Here is a 26,242-nt window from a genome sequence, read left to right as displayed (position 1 = left end):
ATAATGCTGGCTGTGTTCCTGCTCTTCAAAAGAGCTATTGTTGTGAATATTCCTTGTGGTACTTTAACTACAAAAGTTTGCCTGCATCTTCGTGACATCTTACTTGTTTAAAAGGCCTCTAATCAGCTTCCCTAGCTATCTTGCCTGCTCAAAGTGCAGAGAAAAACTAACACACAACTAAAATAGATTTGAAAAGTGTTATGTTGTGGGTTGACATAGCCGACGACACAGCGATTTCTCCAACTAGCTCTTTATTTCATAAGCTGGAATAGAACTGACTGCAAACAGCTCAGCCGGCCTGCTTTTATAGGCAGCCGGCTGTCAACATTGTAACAACAACAGCCCAGAGTTCCCGCCTAAAATAACTGACGCGGACCTGAGGGAAAACTATCTACAGACCTGATTGAAAACTATATACAGTATCCCCCTGCTGGCCCAGGGTGAAACTTCACTACATAACACCCCTCCCCACCGAGATAAGGCGTTAGTTACAATCGTAATGGTTTCCTTATATACAGCACTACGCGTAATGGTTCAATTAGGCACAAAAGCATATTGGTTACATTTCCCATACTTAGACCAACAGTGATACATGTCCAACAACATAGTCCTTTAAATAAGTTGGGCGCTTGGGAACTCTGCCAGACCGCCGGGGACTGGTAGCCAAGTCCGGAGGGCCACACAGTTCTTGCTGAGGCTGTGGTGCGACCCTAGGTGGCGTTGGAACCAAATCCCCTGGATCCGCTGCTGTGGGTGGAGCCTCCGCAAGTGGAGTGGTCTGAGTCTGTGGTAAGTCTGGCAGACCCTCTGAAGCGGCTTGGTTCGGCTCCACGCTGGCAGTTTGCGAGGGAGGTGTAGGTGGGGCCTCGCCATCTGTACGTGTCTCTTCTGGAGCCGCAAGCGCAGTTGGGGGCACCTCGGTAGTGTCCAAGTCCCCAACCCTGCGCCTAAGCTGGTCTATGTGCCGTCGCCACAAGCGTCCGTCTTCGAGTGCCACCTGGTACGAGCGAGGTCCCGTGACTCCCACTACTGTGGCTGGCACCCAAGGAATGTCCCCCACATAGTTCCGGGCAAAGACCTGGTTTCCGGGGACAAATGACCGTGGCGCGTTGGCACAGCCTGGGGGTTCAGCCACGGCAAAGTCCGGGTGTAGCCGGTCGAGTGGTGACCTGAGGCGGCGGCCCATAAGCAGTTCAGCAGGACTCCTCCCTGTGGCCGCATGAGGGGTGATGTGTTGCACGAACAAGTATTCGGCGACCCGCTCATGCCAGTCTCCCCGGTCCAGGCGCGCCAGTGCCTCTTTTGTCGAGCGCACCATTCTTTCCGCTTGCCCGTTGCTGGATGGATGAAAGGGTGCCGTTAGGGCATGGCGGATGCCCAGTCCCAAAAGATACCGCTCAAACGTGCCTGACGTGAACTGTGGTCCGTTGTCAGAGACAAGGACATCAGGACACCCATGCGTTGCAAACAGGCCTCGCAGCACCCGGATGACAGCTTCGGTAGTGGTGGAGGGCATCAGGGCGACCTCCAGCCATTTGGAATAGGCGTCCACCACTACCATAAAGGTCCGGCCGTGAAAGGGGCCAGCCAGATCGATGTGCACCCTCGACCAGGGTGTCTTTGGCGTCTCCCAGGTGTGTCCCTTAGCTGCCGGTGGTGCAGGCCTCGACTCTTGGCACGCTTGACAGGCGGACACCCAGGCAGTGATGGCATCGTCCATATTAGGCCACCAGACATAACACCGAGCCAACGCCTTCATTTTGACAATTCCCGGGTGGCCAACGTGCAGAGCCTCCAGGACGCGCTGACGGAGTCCCTGGGGAATCACGACGCGGTCTCCCCACAGCAGACAGCCGCGATGAGCTGAGAGTTCATGTTGTCTGGTTGCGAAGGGCTGGAACTCTGATGCAAAAGGCCCTTGTGGCCACCCCCTCCACACCCAGTTGAGCACCCGGCTGATGGTGCGATCCTGGGCAGACGCGGAGGCCACAGTGGCAGCTGATACAGGCGCTGCCGGAAGATCCTCAATCAGAAGGAGCGATGAAGCTGGAGCCGGGTCTTCCACAAATGCTGGAAGAGGGCAACGGCTGAGGGCGTCGGCATGGCCCATCGATTTCCCCGGGCGATGGATGAGCCGGTAGTGGTAGGCAGCCAGGAAAACAGTCCATCGCAGCATGCGTGGCGAGAGGACCGGTGGAGTTGGACGATCACCGGCGAGGAGGCCCAGGAGTGGCTTGTGGTCAGTGATGAGGTCAAAAGTCCTGCCATAGAGGTATTCATGGAACCTCTTCACTCCAGCCACAAGTGCCAATGCCTCCTTGTCGAGCTGGCTGTAATTCCGTTCCGTCAGAGATAGTGTCCTGGAAAAGTAGGCGAGTGGTGCTTCTCTTCCATCTGGAAAACGGTGACTAAGGACAGCACCGATGCCAAAAGGTGAGGCGTCGCAGGCAAGGACCAGCGGCCTGGATTCACTGTACTGTACCAGCACACTGTCTGATGAAAGGAGAGCCTTAACCGCGTTGAAGGCCGCCGTCTCCCGATGACCCCAGGCCCAAGGCGTCTTTGTACTAAGGAGTCGGTGAAGAGGCTCAGCCACTGTGGCTTTGTGGGGCAGGAACATGTTATAAAAGTTCAGCAGCCCCAGGAATGCCTGCAACTCCGTCTTGTTCTTTGGGGTGGGGGCCTGCTGGATAGCGCGGATCTTGGATGTGGTCGGGTGAAGGCCGGAGGCATCGATAAGATAGCCCAGGAACTCTACCTGTGGAACGGCGATCTGGCACTTCTCCCTCTTTACCTTGAGCCCGGCCTCTTGGAACCTGGTCAGCACGGCACGGAGGCGCTCGAACAGCTGCTGGTGTGAGTCTGCAGACACCAAGACGTCATCAAAATATGGTACCACGCCCGGAAGCCCTTGCAGGAGACGCTCCATAAGGCTTTGGAAGATGCCAGGAGCCACACTCACCCCGAACTGCAACCGGCGGCAACGGAATGCCCCCCGGTGGGTGACGATCGTCTGGGCTTCAGCAGTGGCATCATCGACTGGCAGTTGTTGATAGGCTTGGGCAAGGTCCAGCTTAGCGAAGACCTTACCCTCACCCAGGGAATGCAGCAGGTGTTGGACAACAGGAACCGGATAAGCGTGCTGCTGAAGTGCCTTGTTGATCGTGCACTTGTAGTCAGCGCAGATTCTCACCGACCCATCTGGCTTGACAGGCGTGACGATGGGGGTTTCCCACTTGGCGTGGTCAACCGGCTCCAAAACTCCTTGGGCGATCAGTTTGTCCAGTTGTTCGTCCACCTTAGCCTTGAGAGCAAAGGGAACCCGGCGTGGCTTTAGCTTGATGGGGGCGACTTGTGGATCAAGGCTAAAGGAGATGGGCGTACCTGTATATTGCCCCAAGGTGCCGTCAAAAACCTCGGCAAAGTCTTTGACCAGACCCTCAGTCTCTGCGTTAGAGATGCAGTTGATGCCGGTGACTTCCAGGCCGAGGGCATCAAACCAGTCTAGCCCTAGGAGGCTTGGCCGCTGACCTTCGACCACCACCAACCGGAGCAGGCCCGAAAAATCCTTGAAGGCAATCCGGAACCGGCCAACGCCTACCACGGGAATGTCGTTTCCCTGGTAGTCTCTCAGGTGTACGCGGTGAGAGTCGAGTTGCCTTTTGGACACTCTGGGTACCAGTCTTTTGATGGTGCTCCACGACACGATGGACAGGGCAGACCCGGTGTCGATCTCCATGTCACATGGAGCTCCTTCAATGAGCACCGTGACGTTCAGCTTGCGTCGCGTAGGCGAGTCGGTTTGGCCAATCGTGGTTCCAGACGGGCAGCGGCAGTTGGTGAGAGCGAAACAACTTTCCTTGGCAGACTGGAGGGAAGGCTTGGACTTGCGAGTCGATGAAGGGGGGGTGTCAGACGGAGCCGATCGGCAGACCTTAGCGATGTGGCCCCTTCTGGAACACTTCCTACAGATGGCGTCTCTGAATCGACACTTGGCACGGGAATGGTTGCCTCCGCAGCCGGCACATTCCGGTTGGCCCTTGGACTTCTGTTGGAACTTCCTGTGCTCCCGCTTTGTCTGGTGCACGTCATCGCCTTCACTGGAGGATGCCTCATCACTGCTGGCCTCTTCATGATGCACCGGAACTGGCTCCCTAGCAAGACGCGGGCTGCTGCACTTGCGGATCTCCTGGGCGGAGCGTTCAGCAGCTTCTGAGGCCACAGCCTCCTCAATGGCTTTCTGCAGCGTGAGGTCTGGCTTGGCGAGGAGACGCCGTTGCAGATGGATGTCCCGGACCCCGCAGACGATTCGATCCATCAGGGCATCGTCTAAGTCTCGGAACTCACAGTGCATTGCAGCCTGTCGCAGGGCGGTGGTGTAGTTGTTGATTGACTCCCCCTCTGCCTGGTTCCGGTGGTAGAACGCATGGCGGGCAGCAATCTTGGACGGCTTTGGTGCGTAGTGGTTGCGGAGCTTCTCTTGGATCGTGTCCCATGGTGTTGCCTGGACTGCTTCGGGCGCAACCAATGCTCGGGCCGTCTCAAACACCTCAGGCCCACAGAGGCTGAGGAATAGGCCCCGCTTCCGATCCTTTGATACTGCTGTCAGCTCGTTGGCTTGGAGGTAGCAGTCGAACCGAGCAAGGTAGGAATCCCATGATTCAGAGGCTGGCGCAAACGGCGGTAGAGGCACAAGTGAAGCCATGATTCCGATGCCGGCGTGAAGGGCGATGGATGGAACACCGTGCTCTAGCCAGAACAGTCAGCTCTGAATTGGTTCTGTCCAGTGATTTCGCTCAGTGATTTCGCTCTGTGATTCAGCTCAGTGATTCAGCTCAGTTCAGAGGCTGGCCGCATCTGGCTGTGCTCTGATGTCCATCCATCCCACCTTCGTCGCCAGTGTTATGTTGTGGGTTGACATAGCCGACGACACAGCGATTTCTCCAACTAGCTCTTTATTTCATAAGCTGGAATAGAACTGACTGCAAACAGCTCAGCCGGCCTGCTTTTATAGGCAGCCGGCTGTCAACATTGTAACAACAACAGCCCAGAGTTCCCGCCTAAAATAACTGACGCGGACCTGAGGGAAAACTATCTACAGACCTGATTGAAAACTATATACAGTATCCCCCTGCTGGCCCAGGGTGAAACTTCACTACATAACAAAAAGTATTTCCTCCCCTACAGAAACAAGGTTTGCAATCCTGTGTACACTACCTGGGATCAAGTCCCCTTGAACTCACTACTTCTGAGAAGAAATATATGCTCACTCTCCACAGATCGTGACTCTAGACTCCTGCTTTGTTGCCTGATAAAGTGATAATTTTCCCACAGTTCCAAGGTCTGCACTACAAAGAATAGAATTACAGTGGAACCTCAGTTTTTGAGCATCTCGGAAGCTGAACGTTTTGGAAGCCAAACTCCAAAACCCCGAAAGTAATCGCTTCCGTTTTCGAACGCGCCTCAGAAATCAAACTGCTTCCGCTGTGTGTTTTTCTTTTTTCTCAATGGATTTTGCCGACTGCCCATTGCTCCTTGGTTTTTGAATGCCTCAGAAGTCAAAGGGTCTTCCAGAACAGATTACGTTTGAAAACCGAGGTTCCACTGTAGCACTTTGCTGAGTGTAACACACCTGTTAAATTTACCTGAGTTTCATATTAACAGAATAACTAAAATATCTAAATTTCTCTGTCACTGTATGAGATTCTGCAGCACACTTAAAAAAACCAAAAAACTAAAAATGTTCTGGTTCTGTTTTTTTGCTTTTAAGGCTATTGGACGGCCACATCTTCCTCCTTACTGGTCTCTAGGGTACCAGCTTTCACGATGGGGATATCCTGACATTGGTGCAGTAGAGCAGGTTGTGAAGCGCATGACAGAGTATGGCATCCCCTACGTAAGTGGGCATTTTGCAATGTGTATTTAAATTGGTTTCCCAGGGGGAAACAATGGACAAGAACAAATTGTATCCCTAAAAGAATAGTATTGATAATGTTTGTTGGTATTATATTAATTGTATAATTGATAGGGCATGGGATAATTTATGTACCAGCTTTCATTATGGTATCAGCCTGAGCAAAAAGGCAAAACTTAACCTTTGTGCTTTATTCTTCTTAAACACAACATGTTTCTGTTGCAATTGCCAGGATGTCCAGTACGGAGACATTGACTATATGGACCGTAAGCTGGACTTCACATATGACAAAGAAAAGTATGCTGGCCTACCGGAATTCATGCAAGAGTTGAAGAAGGATGGATTGCATTATGTCATTATTCTGGTAAATGAGCTTAAGTACTAACCTTGTTTACATTGCTTTCATTCATATGACTTGCTATATGAATTGTGGCATTGAAGCAAATATTTTTTCCTCTACTTTCTTTTAGAACAGGATGCTTCCCCCCCCCCCCCCGGGTAATGTACATTGTACTCTCAGTATGCTCTGTTCAGTTTTTTTCTTTTTTGGGGGGGTCCCTAGTGAAAATATGAGAATGGGAGGGGTGGGAAGTGAGTGAGTACTGTGTGGGAAAGGAAGAAAACACAAACACCATTATGGATTTGCGGGGGGGGGGGTGCTGTACAGCAGGGATGGAGGGACATCAGGCCTGGAGGCTACATGAGGTCCTTTAAGCCTCTCTCTCTCTCTCTCTCTCTCTCTTTCTCTCTCTGGCTCTCAGGACTTACCCCTCATTGGCCCCTCTCTGTGCCTTCCTCAAGTGCCTCACTGGAAGGAAGGTATCTTCTTGCATCTGGTGCCCTGCCTATTTTTGCTTTTGGCTCCACCCAGATGCCAAGACCACATAACACTAGTCTTGAAAGACCTACATTGGCTCCCAGTATGTTTCCAAGCACAATTCAAAGTGTTGATGCTGACCTTTAAAGCCCTAAACGGCCTCGGCAATCCATGCATGCATGTGCAACACTTCTCCAGTGTGCAAAGAGGTGCCAGAGTGTTGCATGCTCTGGTTATCTCCCGCTTGGACTACTGCAATGCGCTCTATGTGGGGCTACCTTTGAAGGTGACTCGGAAACTACAACTAATCCAGAATGCGGCAGCTAGACTGGTGACTGGGGGTGGCCGCCAAGACCATATAACACCGGTCTTGAAAGACCTACATTGGCTCCCAGTACGTTTCCGAGCACAATTCAAAGTGCTGATGCTGACCTTTAAAGCCCTAAACGGCCTCGGCCCAGTATACCTGAAGGAGCGTCTCCACCCCCATCGTTCTGCCCGGACGCTGAGGTCCAGTGCCAAGGGCCTTCTGGCGGTTCCCTCGCTGCGAGAAGCCAAGTTACAGGGAAGCAAGCAGAGGGCCTTCTCGGTAGTGGCACCCACCCTGTGGAACACCCTCCCATCACATGTCAAGGAAATAAACAACTATCTGACTTTTAGAAGACATCTGTTCCCTGTTTAGGGAAGCTTTTAATGTTTTTAATATTTTGTTGGAAACCGCCCAGAGTGGCTGGGGAAACCCAACCAGATGGGTGGGGTATAAATTATCATCATCATCATCATCATCATCATCATTATTGGCATGGGACCCCAGGGGAATGCGAGCCTTGGGTTTGAAAAAACCTCCCCATCCCTGCTATGTAAAAATTCTGTTATACATCCAGCTCAATGTATTGCTCTGTGAGGGTCTGCATGAATATGGAAAAAGGAATTTCCTGACTACCTTGAACCCACTAAAACCACTGCTTTGGATTTTGTAGGGGGGGGGGGGAGTACATTGGTTGTCATGATCATAATCTGTTCATAAGACAGAAGGAAGTTCTTAGGCCATCTTGTGCCCTTTAAAGCACATGTTACCAGAATGGAGTGGGAGCTACTTCTGTGAAGCTAGATTCTTTACTGCTCTGGAAATGTCTGTTGGGAGGAGCCACTGAGACTGGCCAAGTGACATAGTTCCTGTTCATGTCAGCCTCAGGGGAACCCCACCCCTCTGACTGTCATGGATGCTCAGATGAAATGTGCAGCACAAATGCACAAAGCATCATTGTAACGCTAGCCTAATAGTTTCCCTCTAAATGCTAGCCTAATATTTCATCTCTAATTCAGAATCCATAAGCATGCCAGAAAACACAGTTCTTCAGTTTAGTAAATCCATCACCAAAGGAAGCACATTAAGAATTCTTAATGCATCCTGCAGACTAATAGGACCTAGTGTTATAATTGCAAGAATACCGATTAAAGCTGAAGAGCACTTTTTGCTTTCTCCCAAGAGCTGTGCTGATGAAAACATGTCAAAAATGGGTCTTTACTTAGAATGGAAGGGGGCATACCATAATCTAAGGACAAATGCAAATGTTCTCAGCCACAGCTGCCTCTATGAGCTGCTAGGAGGAGGGAGACAGTCTGCTCCTCTATTCTAGAGACTGATACATGCAGAATAAACTCATTCCCTTATTAGGAGGTGAATGTGTGAATGGCAAACGCATTTTGGTGTGAAGTGCAAGCTAGTAATGACTGACCAGGAGAGGGATGTGGTGGTTTTAATGAACAGCTCAGTGAAGACAGGGTTATGGTGTCGCTACTGTGAAAATGGCAAATGCCCTGCTAGGGATGATTAGCAAAGCAATCAAGAACGAAACCGCCATCTGAAAAATGAATTGCTAGAAAAGGTGAGGCACAGGACAATCAAAATTATCGTGAGTCTGGAGCAACTCTCCTATGAAGAAAGTTCATCATGTTTGGAGCTTTTTAGATACAGTATTTCGCAAACTTGGGTCTCCAGCTGTTTTGGGACTACAACTGCCATCATCCCTAGCTAGCAAGACCAGGGATGATGGGAACTGTAGTCCGTAAACAGCTAGGGACCAAAGTTTGAGGAACACTGGCTTAGAAGAAATGTAAATTAAGGGGGAGGGACATGATAGAGGTGGCTTTAAAAGAGAATTGGATAATTTCATGGACGATAAGACTGTTAATGGCTGCTACTAGCCATGATGACTGTGTTCTACCAGTTGCTTGGAATCATGAGTGGTGAGGGTGCAATTGCACTGATGTCTTGCTTGGGGGGCTTCCCATGGGCATCTGGTTCTCAACTCTGAGAACAGTGTCCTGGACTAAATGGGCCTTTTGCCTGACCCGGCAAGGCACTTGCTATGTTCTGCCTACGCATCTATGATAATTAAGTCAACGTATAAAGCCAAATAGAGAAGCGAGTGGTGCTGTGGGTTAAACCACAGAGCCTAGGACTTGCCGATCAGAAGGTCAGCGGTTCAAATCCCCACAACAGGGTGAGCTCCCATTGCTCGGTCCCTGCTCCTGCCCACCTAGCAGTTTGAAAGCATGTCAAAGTGCAAGTAGATAAATAGGTACCACTCTGGCGGGAAGGTAAACAGCATTTCTGTGAGCTGCTCTGGTTCGCCAGAAGCGGCTTAGTCATGCTGACCACATGACCCGGAAGTTGTACGCCGGCTCCCTCGGCCAGTAAAGCGAGATGAGCGCCACAACCCCAGAGTCGGCCACGACTGGACCTAATGGTCAGGGATCCCTTTACCTTACCTTTATAAAGCCAAATTAGCTATGCAGTTGTACCCATAATGCTATTAAAGATTTTGAATTTCCTTTTAAGGTCAGGTTCCTCTATTTATCTTTGATCATGGGGAACTCCCAATGAGTGGCGACTATCTACCTGTTTGTGTTGTCCTTCTGAATGAGCCTCCATATTGTGAAATGCACCAGCTTCCTCTGGACATTGGATTTAGGAGAACAGGGATATTTCCTGGAGCGGATGGTGGAGTGGCTGTGTTCTTCTGACTTCCTGACAGCTGAGTTACTGCTGCTTAATGGAGGGAGATGGGAGATGCGAAGGAAAAAGCCATTTCCGACCTGACTGGGAGAAGAGGGGGTTGCGGGCAAAACCCTCCTCCCACTCACGCGGGGGTGGGACCTTGCCCCCACGTGAAGAGGGAATCCCCGGGCGTGCCTTCCACCCCACCCACCAATTGGCGGGCCGGGGAGGTGTGGCCTAGCCCATTTAAGGCCAGGCACGCCCGGGGACTGCCCTCTTTCACCTTTCCTGGCCGAGCGGTTTTCCCATCCCACCCACCCTTTAGGCTTAGCTAGCTATGACCTTGCTATGGACTTCGGTTGGTCACCGCAAGGGGCCTGGTAGGAATTTTTCCAATTTGGCACACTTCAAGCCTTTTGAAACAAAATAAAAAAATTCCTTCCAGTAGCACCTTAAAGACCAACTGAGTTAGTTCTAGGTATGAGCTTTCGTGTGCATGCACACTTCTTCAGATACAGATGGTATCTGAAGAAGTGTGCATGCACACGAAAGCTCATACCTAGAACTAACTCAGTTGGTCTTTAAGGTGCTACTGGAAGGAATTTTTTTATTTTGTTTTGACCATGGCAGACCAACACGGCTACCTATCTGTAATTCAAGCCTTTTGGTTTTTTTGCCTACCTCGTAGCAAACGTCACAACTTCCTCGGTATTGGCGGTTAGGCATTGGCAGGGGTCAATTGTTATGCAAATGAATGGGGGGAAGGAAGCTCCATCACCTTCCCCAATGGAAAGGGTAGTCTGGTAGAGGACTCCGGGGGGCATTGCCTTGTCCGAAGCCTAGGGAGGTCAGGGCCCCCGGCACGCCCCCGAGCGGTGATACCCGTGGGATCCTAGTTGGCGTACTTCAACAGGACTCCCACGGCTTGTGGACAACCCTTCCTGGTTTCCATGCCGGGTAGTCGATAGGAGCCAATGCCTAAGGCCAATACCTTCCAATTCAGTAATCAATAAAGTTGTGGCCTTTTTATGCCCATTAACCTTACATAATGTGTCCAGTGTCTTCATTTCTCTTGGGGCAGTGGACTTGCCACGCAAGCAGCACAAAGCAAACACGTGAGCGGAACCAGTCTGGTGCCTGCTCTGCTCATTCATTTGCACCATGCCAGCCTCCCACCACTTTGCTCCTCCCAGTTAGAAGCTATAACTCAGCTGTTGGGAAGTCAGGTAAGCACTATGCTATCCACTACTGACATCTCGGGTTTCAATGCATGGAGAAGTGGAGGCAAATATGGATGCAGCATTCACCTCATAAAAATCACTGTTGTGCTGTTGTTTTTTTAAGTGAGTGTATCATGTGAAAAATATATGATGCAATTTCAGTCTCTCTACCACCCCTTTGCCTCCTGGCAATTTCCCCCCTAAGAATGTCAGGGCTTACTCATCATCCTCTGCTGCCTGCCTTGAACAATGGCCCCATTTTCGCCTCTGACTTATTCTGAGTCAGAGTAAATGCATTGTTTCCATACAAAGGTTGATGCTCTAAAAGTAAGAATGGTTATCAAGCAGAACGATCAACATCTATTCCAGCAGAATAACTTTAATGAGGAAGGTTGCCTGCTCTTCATCAACCCCCACAGAAAAGAGAATTCGTTGCAACAGCAAAGGGAAACAATTTAGAATTCACTAAACAATTAAAAACAATATTCAGGAACTTTGGCATACAAAAAAATTAGGGGTGGGATTAATTCTGAAATGGTATGTTGTATGATCTTGAGGACTAGGACATTAAGGGTTTAAGATGAGCCCCACTGAGATTTAACATGGTGGGATTTACTTCTGAGTAAACATGCTCAGGTTTGGGCTGTTTGCTCCCAGTATGAATGTGATCTGCTTTTGTCAAATGTTGCTTATTTACAGTAGTTCCCACTGCATGCACTGGGGGGAAAACTGTGCATTATTCTTGAATATCTGTTTATCAAAATTATATCCTACTCTTCTGCCAAAGAAATCAGGCCAGCTTACACATCCAGGGCCGGACCTTTAACTCCAGCAAAAGAACTGCATTGTTGGTGTTCAGACAATTCTCTGGACCCTTTCCTAAGCTATTCTGTCAGTCTCTAATATGGCACTCATTCCCTGAGGAATAGGTAGGAGCATGTGAAAAAGGCACGGAGTTTATTTGGAATGCAAAATCAGTCACCAAAGCCTTTTGTTCTCCTTGGTTTGAGGCAGGAGCTGCATAATGTATTAGATTTATGCACTACAACAACACTTTTGGCTACGAGATATCAGAGGTTCAGATTAGGTGTAGATAATTAAACTGAGTTGTTTTAGAGTGTTAATGTCCCCTGGGTATCACCTGCCTGGGTTTTAATTACTACGTAAGGGCAGCACTTTAAAAAAACACCACATCTGAGAGGTTTTGCATAAGCTAAAACTGCACACCTACTGAACGCTTGGACTCCTCAAGTCTGTAGGTGCCATGCCTCCCCCCCCCACTTGAAAGTATGGTACAGTCTGCCAGAAATAAGAGTATTGTGCCAAAAAGCACAGTATTTTATCATAAAAGATTTTTTTTTCAAAAAACGAGACAAACTGAGCCGTTATTTAGTTATTAGGGAAGGAATGGAATGAGATTAAAGGCTCAATTCTATGACCCGCTCTTAGCACTTACATGTTTAGGAGTGCGCCTGCTGTGTTGGAACGATCTCATGTGTTGGCATTGTGGTGGTACAATAAGCCACGCCAGGACGTCACACTGGTGCAACAGTGTGGCTCAGAGCTCCCGTGCCACCACCGTTGGAGTGGCATTGTGCAATGCTCTTAACGTGGCAATTAATTGGATGGAAAGGAAATTGAGGACAGATGAACGAAAGTGCTTCTGCACACAGTGCTGTGGAATTTGCTCCTACAAGAGACAGCAATGGCGGTAAACTTGGATGGCTTTAAAAGAAGATTAGACAAATTTGTGGAGGGTAAGGCTATGGAGTGGCTACTAACGGCTGTGTTTTACACCCCTGGTTTTCAACATATATTGCTGATATATCATTATGTCTGAAATAAGGATGGAACTATGTAGAGGTGAACAGTAGGACTGAATGATGTCTGATTTTTGACTTCATGATATATCACCTGATGAACATCACGATATACTGATATATCACAATGTCTGAAATAAGGATGGAGCTATGTACTGTAGAAGCATTGGCTGGCTTCAGGTTTTTCCTCACATTGTTATTTGTGCATAGCACACACGTAAGCACACATCATGACTCACAGCATATTGCCAGGTCAAAAATGATGAAACCAATATCATGAAATGGACTTGAAAGCAGTTCTACACAGATATGAAAAATGCTATAAAAAGATTGCTATTAAAAATATAGCTCCCAATGCAATTTAGCAGCGGTGCAGTTAGATGTTTTCTTGCTTGCTTACTTTCCAAACCCCTTGGTCCCTTGGAAACAAGATAATCTGAATAGTTTGTCACTAGAAGATTAATCGTAAAGAACCCTAACGTGGCCCATGCCAAATCACAATTTGTTCTCATGGCAAACCGTTCAGGCAGCGTGTGTTACATTTGCAAAGTGCAGCCATACCCAGTTTGAAGGTGCACGATGTGACAACTTCCTAAGTATTGGCTTCATTTGGTGATTGAGTTTTTAAGCTTCTTGGAAATTCTCTGTTCAAGAAGTTTAAATTCCAATAAATACTCCGATGCTCTAAGAGTCAGTAGTCCACTGCAAACAGGATTTTTCTGGATTCAGACTTTGACTGATAAGCTTCTTCTCTTTCCCTTTTCATGGCCACTTCTGTAATAATGTTCTCTGACGGCAACCTGGTAGCTTCCACTCAGAAGTGGCCCAAGCAATTTCATACGTGATGGGAATAATCCAAATGGCACCTCCATGGTGGTTAATAATATGGTAACAACATGTGGTAATAATTAATTAATTGGACATTTGCTACCATTTAATGGTACCCCCAAAACCCCGCTGTGTTTTGAGATTGGCTACTTCATCTTGCCTAATGGTAGGGTTGCTCCTGCTTCCATCTTTGGCATTCTGCTAGCCTACCAATAGTTTCTTCCATGCCATCGTTTGGAAATAATGTTACATAAAGGTAAAGGTAAAGGTAAAGGTACCCCTGCCCGTACGGGCCAGTCTTGCCAGACTCTAGGGTTGTGCGCTCATCTCACTCTAGAGGCCGGGAGCCAGCGCTGTCCAAAGACACTTCCGGGTCACATGGCCAGCGTGACGAAGCTGCATCTGGCGAGCCAGCGCAGCACACGGAACGCCGTTTACCTTCCCGCTGGTAAGCGGTCCCTATTTATCTACTTGCACCCGGGGGTGCTTTCAAACTGCTAGGTTGGCAGGCGCTGGGACCGAACGACAGGAGCGCACCCCGCCGCGGGGATTCGAACCGCTGACCATGCGATCGGCAAGTCCTAGGCGCTGAGGTTTTACCCACAGCGCCACCCGCCTTGGGTAAACTATGGGTAGACTATGTTACATAGTCCATGTCTATGTAGAGAAGGATTTATGTTGTGCTCTGTTAATATACTATATTTGCATTTCTGTCACCTTAAATTTTAACTTTAAGGCTAATAGGTTTCCAGTGGATGATTTCCAGGTTATTGTCATACCCAAACAGTAGTTCCATTTTGTTCAGTATAATCAGGCATCTCAGATCCATTTTTCAAAACCGGTATTGTTGCAGTGTTTCTATTTCCTATCCTTTACTTTTGTTCTGTTTTGTTCCCTCATCAGGATCCTTTCCTAAGTAAAGATCAAGCTAGAGGGGCTTACCAACCCTACGAACTTGGAGAACAATTGGGAATTTGGGTGAAAAATTCAGATGGAGTGACTCCAGCTGTTGGGCAGGTAGGTATCTACGGGGCAATCCTTTGGATTGGATAAGATTGTTGTTGTTGTGGAAGAGTTTACATCGCTGTAACACAGAGTTTCCCAAACTTGGGTCTCAAAGTGTTTTTTTGGACTACAATTCCCATCATCCCTGACTACTGCTCCTGCTAGCTAGGGCTGATGGGAGTTATAGTCCCAAAACAGCTGGGAAACCCTGCTGTATCATGTTGATCTTTATGTTCTCATGGTAGCAACGTCCAATCATAGTAACAGTAAGGGAAGAGAAAGCAACACCCATTCTCACAATACCATTGCCATACACTAATTATGACACTGCTCTTGATGATCTCATATGAACATAGGGCATCAAGTCAAACATTGGTCCATCTAACCTAGTATTGTTGACTGGCAGCAGCCCTCCACAATCAATTGGACATAAGCAATAGTATTCCAAGAAGAAGTATTTCCTTACCTTCTGGCTTGCAGGACATCTTTGGGAGAAGAAAAGTCTAAAGAGTAAACCCTACACAAATCGGGAGTAGAGGTCCTAAATCCCTGGCACCTTGTACGCCTCCTTCCGGCAACTCCTGCACCCAAGCTGGGGCCAAATGTGTTGCTCTGCTTTCCTCTGGACCACATCAGTGAGGCCAAGAGGGAAGCAAAAACAACATGGGAGGCAGCAGTTTCCAGTTACCTGTCCCAGCAGCCACAGCAGGTGCTGTGATTCTCCAGCGGTTTTACTTCACCCTTGGAGGCACACTCCATTGTCTCCCAAGACAGACAGATGGCAACAAGTGGTGCAGCCTGAGCTTGCAGCCCACGCAATCTCTGAAATTTTCCATGTCCATTAACAGGACAGAAATGTTCTTATCTTAATATATTTCATTCTCACTTCCAGGCCTTGGCTCCAGGAAATTCAGTGTACCCTGACTACTTCAACCCCAAAACAGCTGACTGGTGGACCCAGATGTGTGTTCAGTTCCATAATGTCCTTCCTTATGATGGTATTTGGCTTGTACGTTTGATAATATTTCCCTTTATATTTTATCTCTCTCTCTTCCCCCACCCAAAGTATGTCATAAAACCTAACCTGTTTCTTGGGGTTTTTTTGGTTAGGATATGAATGAACCCTCAAATTTTCTCAATGGCCAGATCCCAGGCTGTGCTCACAACAACCTCAACTACCCACCTTACATTCCCAGTAAGTGACTTCTGAAAAACAAATATCCTTTGCCTGATTCCTATAGCCACTTACAGCATCAATGTTTCTAAAAGTTTAGTAGACAATTATTTAAAAAAACCAGAATCAGTCTTTCTAGGACATCCCTGGTATTTCACTATTGATCTTGAGCTATATAGAACTCAAGGCTTGATTGTCCCTAAGGGAGAAGATAAAAAGGGGCTTGTATAAGTGATACAGTTGTTAATGATTCTGTCATTGAGTTCTCTTCCAAGGTAGCTACAGTCTCTATCATGATGTTGTTAATCACATTTGTCACTTGGCATTGTACTACATTGTGGGTGAATCCATGATGCCCTCTGTGGAGAAAATGTGTGGAATTACCCTTCAAAAATTCAGGGCCTGTACAGGACCGACAGGGAAATGGCTACTTGTGTTGGACAGTGCCCCTGAAAAACACCTAAGCCCAAGGATGGGCATGAGCCCCAGCCAGCATGACCAAAGGCCATGGATGACGAAAGCTGTAGTCCAGTAACATTTGGAGAGCATAAGCTCTCCTCCTCCTCTTCGTCACTTTTTCCTCTTCTCCCATCTTTGTGACCACAACTGTTTCAGCAGAATGAAGAGTGTTGACGGGTGGAGTGGAGTTGCGGGGCAGTAGCAGGCTCATAGAGTTCGCTTGCATTCTTTATAACTACCTCTCCAATCCAATGGTGTCAGGACCCACCAGGGTTAGAAATAGATGTCCATTGGCTCTGATGTGGTGAGATACCAGAGCTGCTTTGGGAGCAGTTTCCCCAGGCTCTGAATTGGCTTTGTTCACTCAGGCTGACCATTGAATCAGGCTGTGCTGGTCCCCGGGGGGGGGGGTGTACCGTGAGGCGTGGTCAGAGTCCAGTCCTGGGCCGAGGGTCTGGAGACTGTCCACCAAGGGCGAAGCGGGGTCCAAAGCAGGTAGCCGGGTGTGATCAGGAACTCCGGGAAAAACAGGTCTGGGTGCTGGCAGTAACAGGTCTTCAACATCGAGAAGAGTCGGTGGAAAAAGTTTAAAGATTATCTACGGAAATATTGTAAAATTAATGAATGTTAGAAAAAAGGTGGAATGAAGCTATATGGCTTTGGCAGAAATGTTAGAAGGAACTAGGTATAGATAGATTGTTAATGCATTAAAAGGGGGGAAAAACTAGGTTACAATATGTTAAAATTAACTTTAAGATAGAAAATAGATGAAGATGGAAAGGACTTGCTGAAATAGTTAATTGAAGTGGAATACAAAAAGGGAGGCGTTGAGGAAGTCAATGAAACAAGTGTATGAAAGTTAAGATTTGAAAATATTGGAAGTGTTTTTAATTGTTCCTGTTTTGTTTTGTTAATTTAATGTTTTATGTAGTGTTTTTGTTTTTGTTTCTGTCTTTGTATGTTCAATTTTTCTTTTTTCTTTTTGTAATTTCCAAAATCTTAATAAATATTATTTAAAAAAAACAAAACAGGTCTTCAACATCGTTGCTCCCGTAACCTGGGACCGGGCTGACTGGCCTTTATCTTCTCTGAGGCCAGGGGTGGTCCCGGCCCACAGGTGACCTGCTTCTCTTGGCCTTAAGGTGAGCACTCCTCCTGAGAGAACCCAGTTCCCTCCGCCTCTCTGCCCTGAGCCTCTGCAGCTCAGGAGAGGATGGAGGGTTACTGGACCCAGGGGGAGGCTCGCCTTCCCCTGACAGGGCTGGGAGAGGTGCACCTGTAGGCAATGGGTCCTCAATCACCTCCGGAGCCAGAGTGGATTCATCTGGTGTCTGCTCCTGAGGATCCGGCACAGGTGCAGGCCCTTCAGATTCAAGCCCCTGCCTCGGCTCAGCCGGCCCTGGAGGCGGGGACTCCTGTGCAGGCTGGGACTCCTCGGGTTCAGATTCTGAATCAGATTCCCAGGCCATCACACAGGCTCTGAATTGGCTTTGTCCACTCAGGCTGACCATTGAATCCTCATACCCAGGTTAGTCTATAAAGGGCCTCCTGTTTGGGGTGGGATTTGAACAAAAGGTCTTCCTGACGCTTCAGAAAAGTTGCTTGTTCCTTAGCTCTGTCTCCTAGCTTTTTCTGGCCCTCTGCCACAACTGGTTCCAGGTTCTTCGCTCCCCTCTGACAGCTACCTACAGTTGAGCACTGACAGATGGGTGAAACACAGAGAAAGTGAAATGCTTTTTAAGTCTTATTGATTTCACTCACCCTAATTGTGTTTCTAGAAACCACATAAATCACGAAGAGCAAGAATATGAGAACACTGGTATTCAAAATTCCAGGCATGACTGTGGATCTGAACATTACAATGTTCAGATAGACAACCTGGTGCACTCCAAGTGTTCTTAACTGCAGCATCTATCATCCCTACTGGATGGAGCTGAGGGGAGCTGTGGTCCAGAACATCTGGAGGACACCTTCTTTATTGATTTTGACAGTTGCTCAATATTTTACATTCAGTGTCAGCTGGAAGAGGCAATGGTACATGTACTTATTTGAGAGAGGAATCATGTCTATCCTAGAAACGTGGGTGCAGAGTTCAGTGTCCCTATGCAGGCTGCAGTATTCTCTCTATATGAAAGAATTTGGAAGGTTAAAACCCTGTTCTGGGAAGCCCAAAGCCCTACAGCTCCTGTCAGCCATCCAGCAATTAGCCTGGTCAACATCCTTCTAACAAACCCTGGCTGTTTTCAGGAGCCTAATTGGCAGCAAGCAGTTGATATCTATTATGTGCTGCTGACAATGAAATATCAGGGGGGGAATCCAAAACGCAAAACATCATTATGGAACTGCCTGTCACTGAAGGCTTAGTTGTGGTGAACTGTGAGTGAGGAATCTCTTCCCTTTATTTGAGGAAGGGAGCCAAATTCATGGCTGGGAATTTTATTCTGATAATATTCTCAGCCATGAATTTTGCCACAGTGAATAGTATTGAAAAAATTGGACAGTTTGTGGAAATAGTGATTTATGTGATTACTGTGGGACAAGTTCATGTACAATAAAAAGAACATTCCTAGTTTATACTCTAGATACAACTACATCCTGCATGCCTTATTGTTCCACAGCCAGACGGCAGGAATAATCATGGGAATAAATGTAATTATCGGTGGATGTATAAAGCAACCCAGCAAAAACTTTCAAGTTTATTTCTTATGAATCAACTTTACTTTTAAAAAATGACTGTGAATGTGAAGGGACTTGTTACTCAATAATAATTCTTAATATTTTGTATTCCACTTCCAGGAATTTCTGATTCTTCTCTGTTTCAAAGCACACTGTGTCCAGATTCTAAAACTTTTCTGGGAGATCTTTATGACACACATTCCCTCTTTGGGTGGTCTGAAGCCCCACCTACATTCCAGTAAGTTCTCTGAATGTCTTCCACTAAACGCTCTGAAATTTTTTTAAAGATACATTACGCAGTTTTCATTTAAGTTTTTTTTGTTCAGGAAGAATTGGTACCACCTGGAAACTTGAAATGGGCTGTACTTAGGATCTCATGTTGCAAATGCAGCGGGTGGACTTGAGAGCAGGGCAAACCACTCGCAGTCCGTATAAAATGGGCTGCCTGGGTACTTTATGTACTTCAGTATAATTTACTTCGGTATAAAGTAATTTTATATATTCTTGCAGAAACTATTGCCAAAGTTATTCCAGTAGTGGTAGTTAGGAGGGAATTTATCACAAATTGGCTAGATAAGTGCTGTCAGCGCCAAGGATTTCAGGTGCATGTTTTCAAGGATGAAAGTAAAAGATGAGAGGGAGATGCAGCGGTGTGGTAGAAATTAATTCAGAAAATGGCTAGTAAGGAAAGTGTTTTACACCCACACACACACACACCATACCACTGCTCTAAGCCATACTCTCCATTTTTATAAAATTGCTATCAAGGCTTCCTTCCACACATTTGCACTTATTGTATTGCCTGCCCTAGTTCATTTGGGAGATTGCCGGGTCTAGCTATTGCCTTGCATGAACTGTGGGTACACTCTGGACCCCATACCCGAGGCCACCTGAAGTTGCGAGGAAGATCAGTAGAGAGCCAGTGTAGTATAGTATCAGAGGGGATCCGGGTTAAGTTTCAACAGTCAGCCATGGGAAGAACCACTGAGCTTCCTGGAGGAAAGCCAGGTTGCAAATGCGATAGTGAATAGCAAACTGTTTTTAGGAAATCTTATCTACAATTACAGATCGTTTCACTCAGGAACTGCTAACAAGCGTCCACAGAACACTACAGTTCCCTGGAAAATAGTTTGAAAACCTTACAACCTTAAAAAAAGAAAAAGAAAACCTCTGTTAAGCAAGTGTTTCTCCGTGAGTTTCTGCAAAAGTTAAAAAAAAAAATCATAGGAAGTGATTGCATGGTTGCAAATTTGAGCTGGTTCTCAATTGAGGCTATAAAAAGCTCCTGAAATTGCCTAAATCAGGCTTCTGCAACCTAAGATCCTCCCTGTATTTCGGACTTTTAAGTTTCAGCCATCGTAGGAAAGGCTGGTCTAAATTACCATTTTACACTGGACCATATGAGGCAGTGGAATGTCTGTTGCTATTATTGCTATTGTAAACCACTTATTAAGGGAGGTGGGTGGCACTGTGGGTTAAACCACAGAGCCTAGGACTTGCCGATCAGAAGGTCGGCGGTTCGAATCCCCATGACGGGGTGAGCTCCCGTTGCTCGGTCCCTGCTCCTGCCAACCTAGCAGTTTGAAAGCACATCAAAGTGCAAGTAGATAAATAGGTACCGTTCCGGCAGGAAGGTAACCGGCGTTTCCGTGCGCTGCTCTGGTTTGCCAGAAGCGGCTTAGTCATGCTGGCCACATGACCCGGAAGCTGTACGCCGGCTCCCTCGTCCAGTAAAGCAAGATAAGCGCGTCAATCCCAGAGTTGGCCACAACTGAACCTAATGGTCAGGGGTCCCTTTACCTTTACCTTTACACCAATTATTGCAATCTTTTTTATAAATAGTAAGTGGTCCAGAAGTTGACTAAATAAATAAATAAATGTTCTTTGAGCAAAGTGCCATACAAACATTCCCAATTTCATATGATGAGTCCATGACGGAGGTGGGATTGAAACACAAGTTGCTGGCCAGCCTAAAGCAAGCAAGCAAGCAAGCAAGCACATTTTTTGCAGAGCAGGGGATGCTTGGTGCTGCTGTAGATTAAAGGCACCTGTTGCTCTGAAACTAGAGTGGTTGAAAAAAGGAAGCTAGACTCTTTTAAGGTCTGGGGAAAAGGAGAAAACCACACAGAAGCATCATGCTGTTTTCAATACAAAATTGAAACTGGATAAAGTAACTTTAAGCTGCATTATGAGAAGAATGAACCCAGAAGGGCTTACACTATGACTCTTCAGTTCCTATTATTGAACGTCCACCTACCCCAGAGAGATTTAAAAGAGGCTATAGGTGAGCAGTCTCTATAACGAATAGAGTAGGAATCAACTGGAGTTCATTGTAACAAAGAGCATTCAGAGCCAAATCAGGACTCTCCCCTCTTTTCATATAATGGCTAACTAAGGGCTTTATAGCATCAGAAGATTCCTGGGGATGAGCCCGGCTCCACTTTTGAATTATTCCCCAGGGGTTTGTAACCAACCATTTTACTTCCCAGGAGGAAGTCTGATTTAAACTGCGCACCTGCTGTGTCTGTTGTACAGAACTAAGCCAGCAACTAAAGGTCAATTTTGACCTTCTCTCCCGTGTATGTCTTTTCAGCTCCACACAAAACATACTATACAAAAGCATCTCTCGGTGATCCTCTTGCCCCCCGGGGGCAGAACAGTTGCACTCATATGCAAATACTTTATTTGGCTAAACAAATAAAAGGTTGGAAGACAGAAAGGTGTTCAAAAATGAATCTAAAAGTCGAAGCCAATGGTATGCAGTAATAGAATTTGGCAGCAAGTAGGAAGTAAAATTCTTTAAACAAATTTGCCACAAGGATGGGTGTGGGTGTATATATAAACAGTATATATATATATATATATATATATATATATGCATTACATACCGTATTTTTCCGTGTATAAGACTATCTTTTTTCCTAAATTTTTGAAGTTTAAAATAAGGGGTTGTCTTATACACGGATAGAGCATAGTGCATTGTCTTAATTTTGGGTTAAAAAAAATAGGGGTCGTCTTATACATGGAAAAATACGGTACATATTATACACAGAATATACACATGCAACTGGAATACATATGCAGACACCTTATTCTGTGGCAAGACCAAGTCTAATCATTATTATTCTCCTGCCCCCTTCAGAGTGTCTACGAATCTAGTTAATTAATACAAGATTAATAGGTTATCAGCAATAGTACATGAACCCTCCTTTGCCCCCTCTAGTAGCATTTCAAGGAACTGGAAAGAGTCAGTGACACATTAACTTCTCATGCCAAGATCCAAGTAACTCAACAATGCTACTCAGTGCAATGACCTGAAACCTAGGTTCCTGGCATTAAGCCTCTACACTTTGTACCACACTCGCTCCTTAATGTTGGGACAGTTGTCAAAACTCATGTGCAACATCAGTGTTCCCCAAATTTGTGTGCAGAATCCATGCTCTCCAGCTTTCATACTTTTGGATAGGAGGAGGGATTTTGGCAGGCAGTGCATTTCTCACCTTACGGGGTGACTTGCTGCACCGACCAAAATTCCTTCTTCCATACAAGTATTAAAGGTGAGAGAGTCTTCCTCTCACATGCAGCTGGTCACTTTCCCCAGATTTCATGCTCCCCAAAACCACAAAGGATCATTGTGTAGTCAACATGACATTAACAGCACTGTGCCTTCTTTCCCCTTGGTCCTGTTTAATTATTATTAATTACTGATCAGTACCTGCTTCCAGGCAATAAGGCACTGTTGGGAAGCACAGAGTGCTCACATGTTGTGAATAATGATCAAGATTTATCATGTGTAAATCCTTTCCATGTTGCAATTTTGGGAAACGGCAAAAGATGTGGCAATAGCCACTCTCTTAGATGGCTTTTGTTAAGAAGGGACGTGGGTGGCGCTGTGGTCTAAACCACCGAGCCTCTTGGGCTTGCCGATTGGAAGGTCGGCAGTTTGAATCCCTGCAACCGAGAGAGCTCCAGTTGCTCTGTCCCAGCTCCTGCCAACCTAGCAGTTCAAAAGCACACCAGTGCAAGTAGATAAATAGGTACCGCTGCAGCGGGAAGGTAAACGGCGTTTCCATGCGCTCTGGCTTCTGTCACGGTGTCCTGTGGCACCTGAAGCAGTTTAGTCATGCTGGCCACATGACCCGGAAAGCTGTCTGTAGACAAACGCCAGCTCACTCAGCCTGAAAGTGAGATGAGTGCCACAACCCCATAGTCACCTTTGACTGGACTTAACCATCTAAGGGTCTTTTTTACCTTTTTTGTTAAGACTAAGGCTGTGTAGATAGAATATACATTTAAAGCACATTCGAAACACATTGCCAAGAATTCTTTGAGAGCAAGAATGTGCCTAAAATGAAAGTCATAGCGTGTTACACAGCCATATAAACATGGAGGAGAGTTCTATCAATAGCTGCTTATTGTAGGTATATGCAGATTCCAGGGTAAGAGGCAGTAGTTCCCTGAAAGCCACTTGCTGTGGAGCAATGTGAGAAGGTATTGGCTTAGGCATTGGACAATAGCAAATTTGACTCCACCCACTCGGAGAGGGGTGAGTCTGACGAGGGGTTAACTACCAGTAGGAGGCGCCTGATGATGCAAATACAACTATAAGCTCTCCGCTGATGTCACCGAGGGTTGTGCCATGGCCCCCCGCCACACAGGGCATTGGACAGGATCCACGACCGCCGGATTCCTTTAACGGAATACCCATAAGTGAAGGGGTAGGCGATGGACACACCCTGCCCTTCCATACACCAACAACACATTCCAATGCCTAACCGCCAAACACCAAGAAAGTTGTGGCGATTGCTACGAAGTAGGTGAAAAAAACCAAGAGGCCGGTGCCAATTTGCCAATTGGAAAAAACTCCTACCAGGCCCCCTGGGCAACCAGGGCGACCAACCATAGGTCCATAGCAAGATCAAGCGAGCAGCTATGCACTAAAGGGAGTGGTGGGTGGGTGACTCATGGAAATCAGCAGCACAATGGCGGGGAGAGCTGGCGCGGCCGCATTTGAGCGGCTAGACCACGCCCCCACTGTGTCACCCGATTGGGTGCCCAACTGGGAGGCGTGGCGCGCCAGCGATGATGTCAGGGCAGGGGGCAGAACGCCCCCTGCGTGACGCGGGAATCGGCTCCCGCTCACAATCCCTCCCCTCCAGAAGGAGGAGAGGCTTTGGTGTGGAGCAATTGCTTGTTGGCATTTGGTTGGCCTGTTGGAAGCAGGATGTTGAATTTGAATAGGGATAAGGGAACTACAACTCCCATTTGCCCCAACCAGCATGGCCAACTCAGGGCACTGTAGCCCCACAACACCTGGAGGACCACAAGTTCCCCATCTTGTTCTTAAGCTCACACAAAATTCTGCTTCCGATATCAGGTAAGCAATACATGTAGATCAGTAGAGAAAAATATGCATCAGTGTTAATAACTGATCCACATCTGTTCAAGCAGCTGGTGCAGTTACTTCACAATCTAACTCCAGCCATGTTTACCGTTAATTAAACCCACCATTGGAAGTTATTTGCTGGCATGGTAGTGGTAGGTTGAACTGCAAGCAGTGTTTACTGTGGTGATTTCAGAAGGTGCCAACCTCCACATGGATCCATTCAGTAAACACTTGGTTGAAAGGCTTGGCTGTAAGCGGGAGCGTGATCCAGTCAGGATTAGAGGCAGTTGGAGTCAGTAAGAATGAAACCTGAATGAAACTTGACATATGTAGCAAGCTGGTGCGATACATCGCTGTGAATGTCGGGACTTGGGAGCTAGCTAGTCTGCATGGTTGGGAATGAGGGGCAACAAGAGATGGGAAGAAGGAAGCCTTTCTGGCAGTAGTAACAACGTCAGGGTTAAATTTAATCCATTCACAAGGTGTCCAAGTGTATAATATAGTTAGGATGTTGTCTCCTGCCTGAAAGCTGTGCTGCCACAATATTTTATACAAGTTCCAGTTTGGTTATGTAGATGCAAGAGTTTATGAATAGACTGCACTGGAGTAGAATGAATCTAATCATGGATATAAATGACTGATGCTCACTAGCTGGCAGTTTTAAAAAGCTTGAAGCAACCAGCTGCCCAAATCCTCCTGGAAATTCAATAGAAGTTGGGTTTCTGCAATCTTCTACATTCTGAAAACTCCTTTGTTAGTTATTAATACAGGATATTCTGTTAAATAAAATGACATCTAAAAGCGAAAGCACATTTCAACGCATAGAGAGGGTTGGCCAGTTTGTTTTCTTGTTCAGCAAGCAGTAGCCCCTAAATTACTTGATCTTTTTTTGCGACTGTGAGATACTATATACTCTTTGAAGTTCAAAAGAGAAGGGAAGCATTCATCTGGGAAAGAAGCCTTTATCGAGAAATTACTATGTCGCGCCAAGATAGGAAATCCAACGTCAAATAAGGATTCCATTAGAAATAGCTGCAGACATTTCAAAGTTGCATTTGAAGTTTTGCCTCTGCTCTGGTTTTATTTTTGACTTCCAAGCTAAAGGAAAATGAATTCTCAGGGCTTTGCTGATGTGGGTGCATTTTTCATTCTCAGGGCCATCAAGGAAGCCACAGGAAAGAGGCCATTTGTGTTGAGTCGCTCTACATTTGTTGGAAACGGGAAATATACAGCCCACTGGCTAGGGGACAACCATGCTCTTTGGGAAGATATGCACACATCGATAATTGGAATTTTGGAGTTTAATCTTTTTGGAATTCCACAAGTAAGTGGTTTTGAAGGCATGTTAGGCAACCATTTGCGTACAACGTTGTACCATTTCAAAATGGCCTCAAAAGTTGGCAATAACAACAGAAGCAAAGGAATTTAAAGTGTCAGTTCAGGGGGTGGGGGTGATGTTGTAGCATGGTTCAAATGCCACACTTGTAGGCATCAAGGGTTTAAGTCCATAAGGCATATTATAAAATGGGAAGGCAATTTTTCCATTCCCTATATCCTGTAGCATTCCTACAACCCTTCCCCACTTCTCCTGAATATCCCTCTGGAATGCCATGGGGCTTGGGAGATTTCATTGGGAAGGTGAATCAGAAACATAGCTGTCAACCGTCCCTTATTTGGCGGGAAAGTCCCTTATCCCAGCGCCGTGTCCCGCTGCTGTCCCTTATTGATGATGTCCCTTAAATTTCCCAGGTTTCAAAGGAAGCAGCTCCTCTCCCTCCCTCCCTGCTGGCCAGGGAGGAGGGAGGCTCCAACTGTGTTGCTTGGCTGCATTGCTCACCCAATAAGGAGTCTAAGAATGACTGGGGGGGTGGAGCTTGCATGCCTTGTGCCGATCAAATCGGCCGCGTTGCCTGGGGACTCGCCTTTGCTCAGCGCTTCC

General features: G+C 46.9%; 1 protein-coding gene across 2 annotated transcripts in view; it reads left to right on the top strand.

Annotated features, from left to right (window-relative positions):
• Positions 1 to 26,242, top strand: part of LOC309350742 (sucrase-isomaltase, intestinal-like) — a 100,748-nt gene that overhangs the window by 49,560 nt on the left and 24,946 nt on the right. For both annotated transcript variants that reach the window (XM_081877897.1, XM_081877896.1), the window contains exons 8-14: positions 5,771 to 5,896; positions 6,147 to 6,278; positions 14,507 to 14,620; positions 15,501 to 15,617; positions 15,719 to 15,803; positions 19,038 to 19,155; positions 25,459 to 25,627. In XM_081877897.1, coding sequence (XP_081734023.1) covers positions 5,771 to 5,896; positions 6,147 to 6,278; positions 14,507 to 14,620; positions 15,501 to 15,617; positions 15,719 to 15,803; positions 19,038 to 19,155; positions 25,459 to 25,627 — 861 coding nt within the window. The remainder of the gene's footprint in view (positions 1 to 5,770; positions 5,897 to 6,146; positions 6,279 to 14,506; positions 14,621 to 15,500; positions 15,618 to 15,718; positions 15,804 to 19,037; positions 19,156 to 25,458; positions 25,628 to 26,242) is intronic.

The sequence above is a fragment of the Podarcis erhardii genome (assembly GCF_964252035.2).
Source record: "Podarcis erhardii genome assembly, chromosome: 10".
Classification (NCBI taxonomy): Eukaryota; Metazoa; Chordata; class Lepidosauria; order Squamata; family Lacertidae; genus Podarcis; species Podarcis erhardii.
Note: the sequence above shows the minus strand (reverse complement) of the source record. Positions and strands in the feature narration are given on the sequence as shown.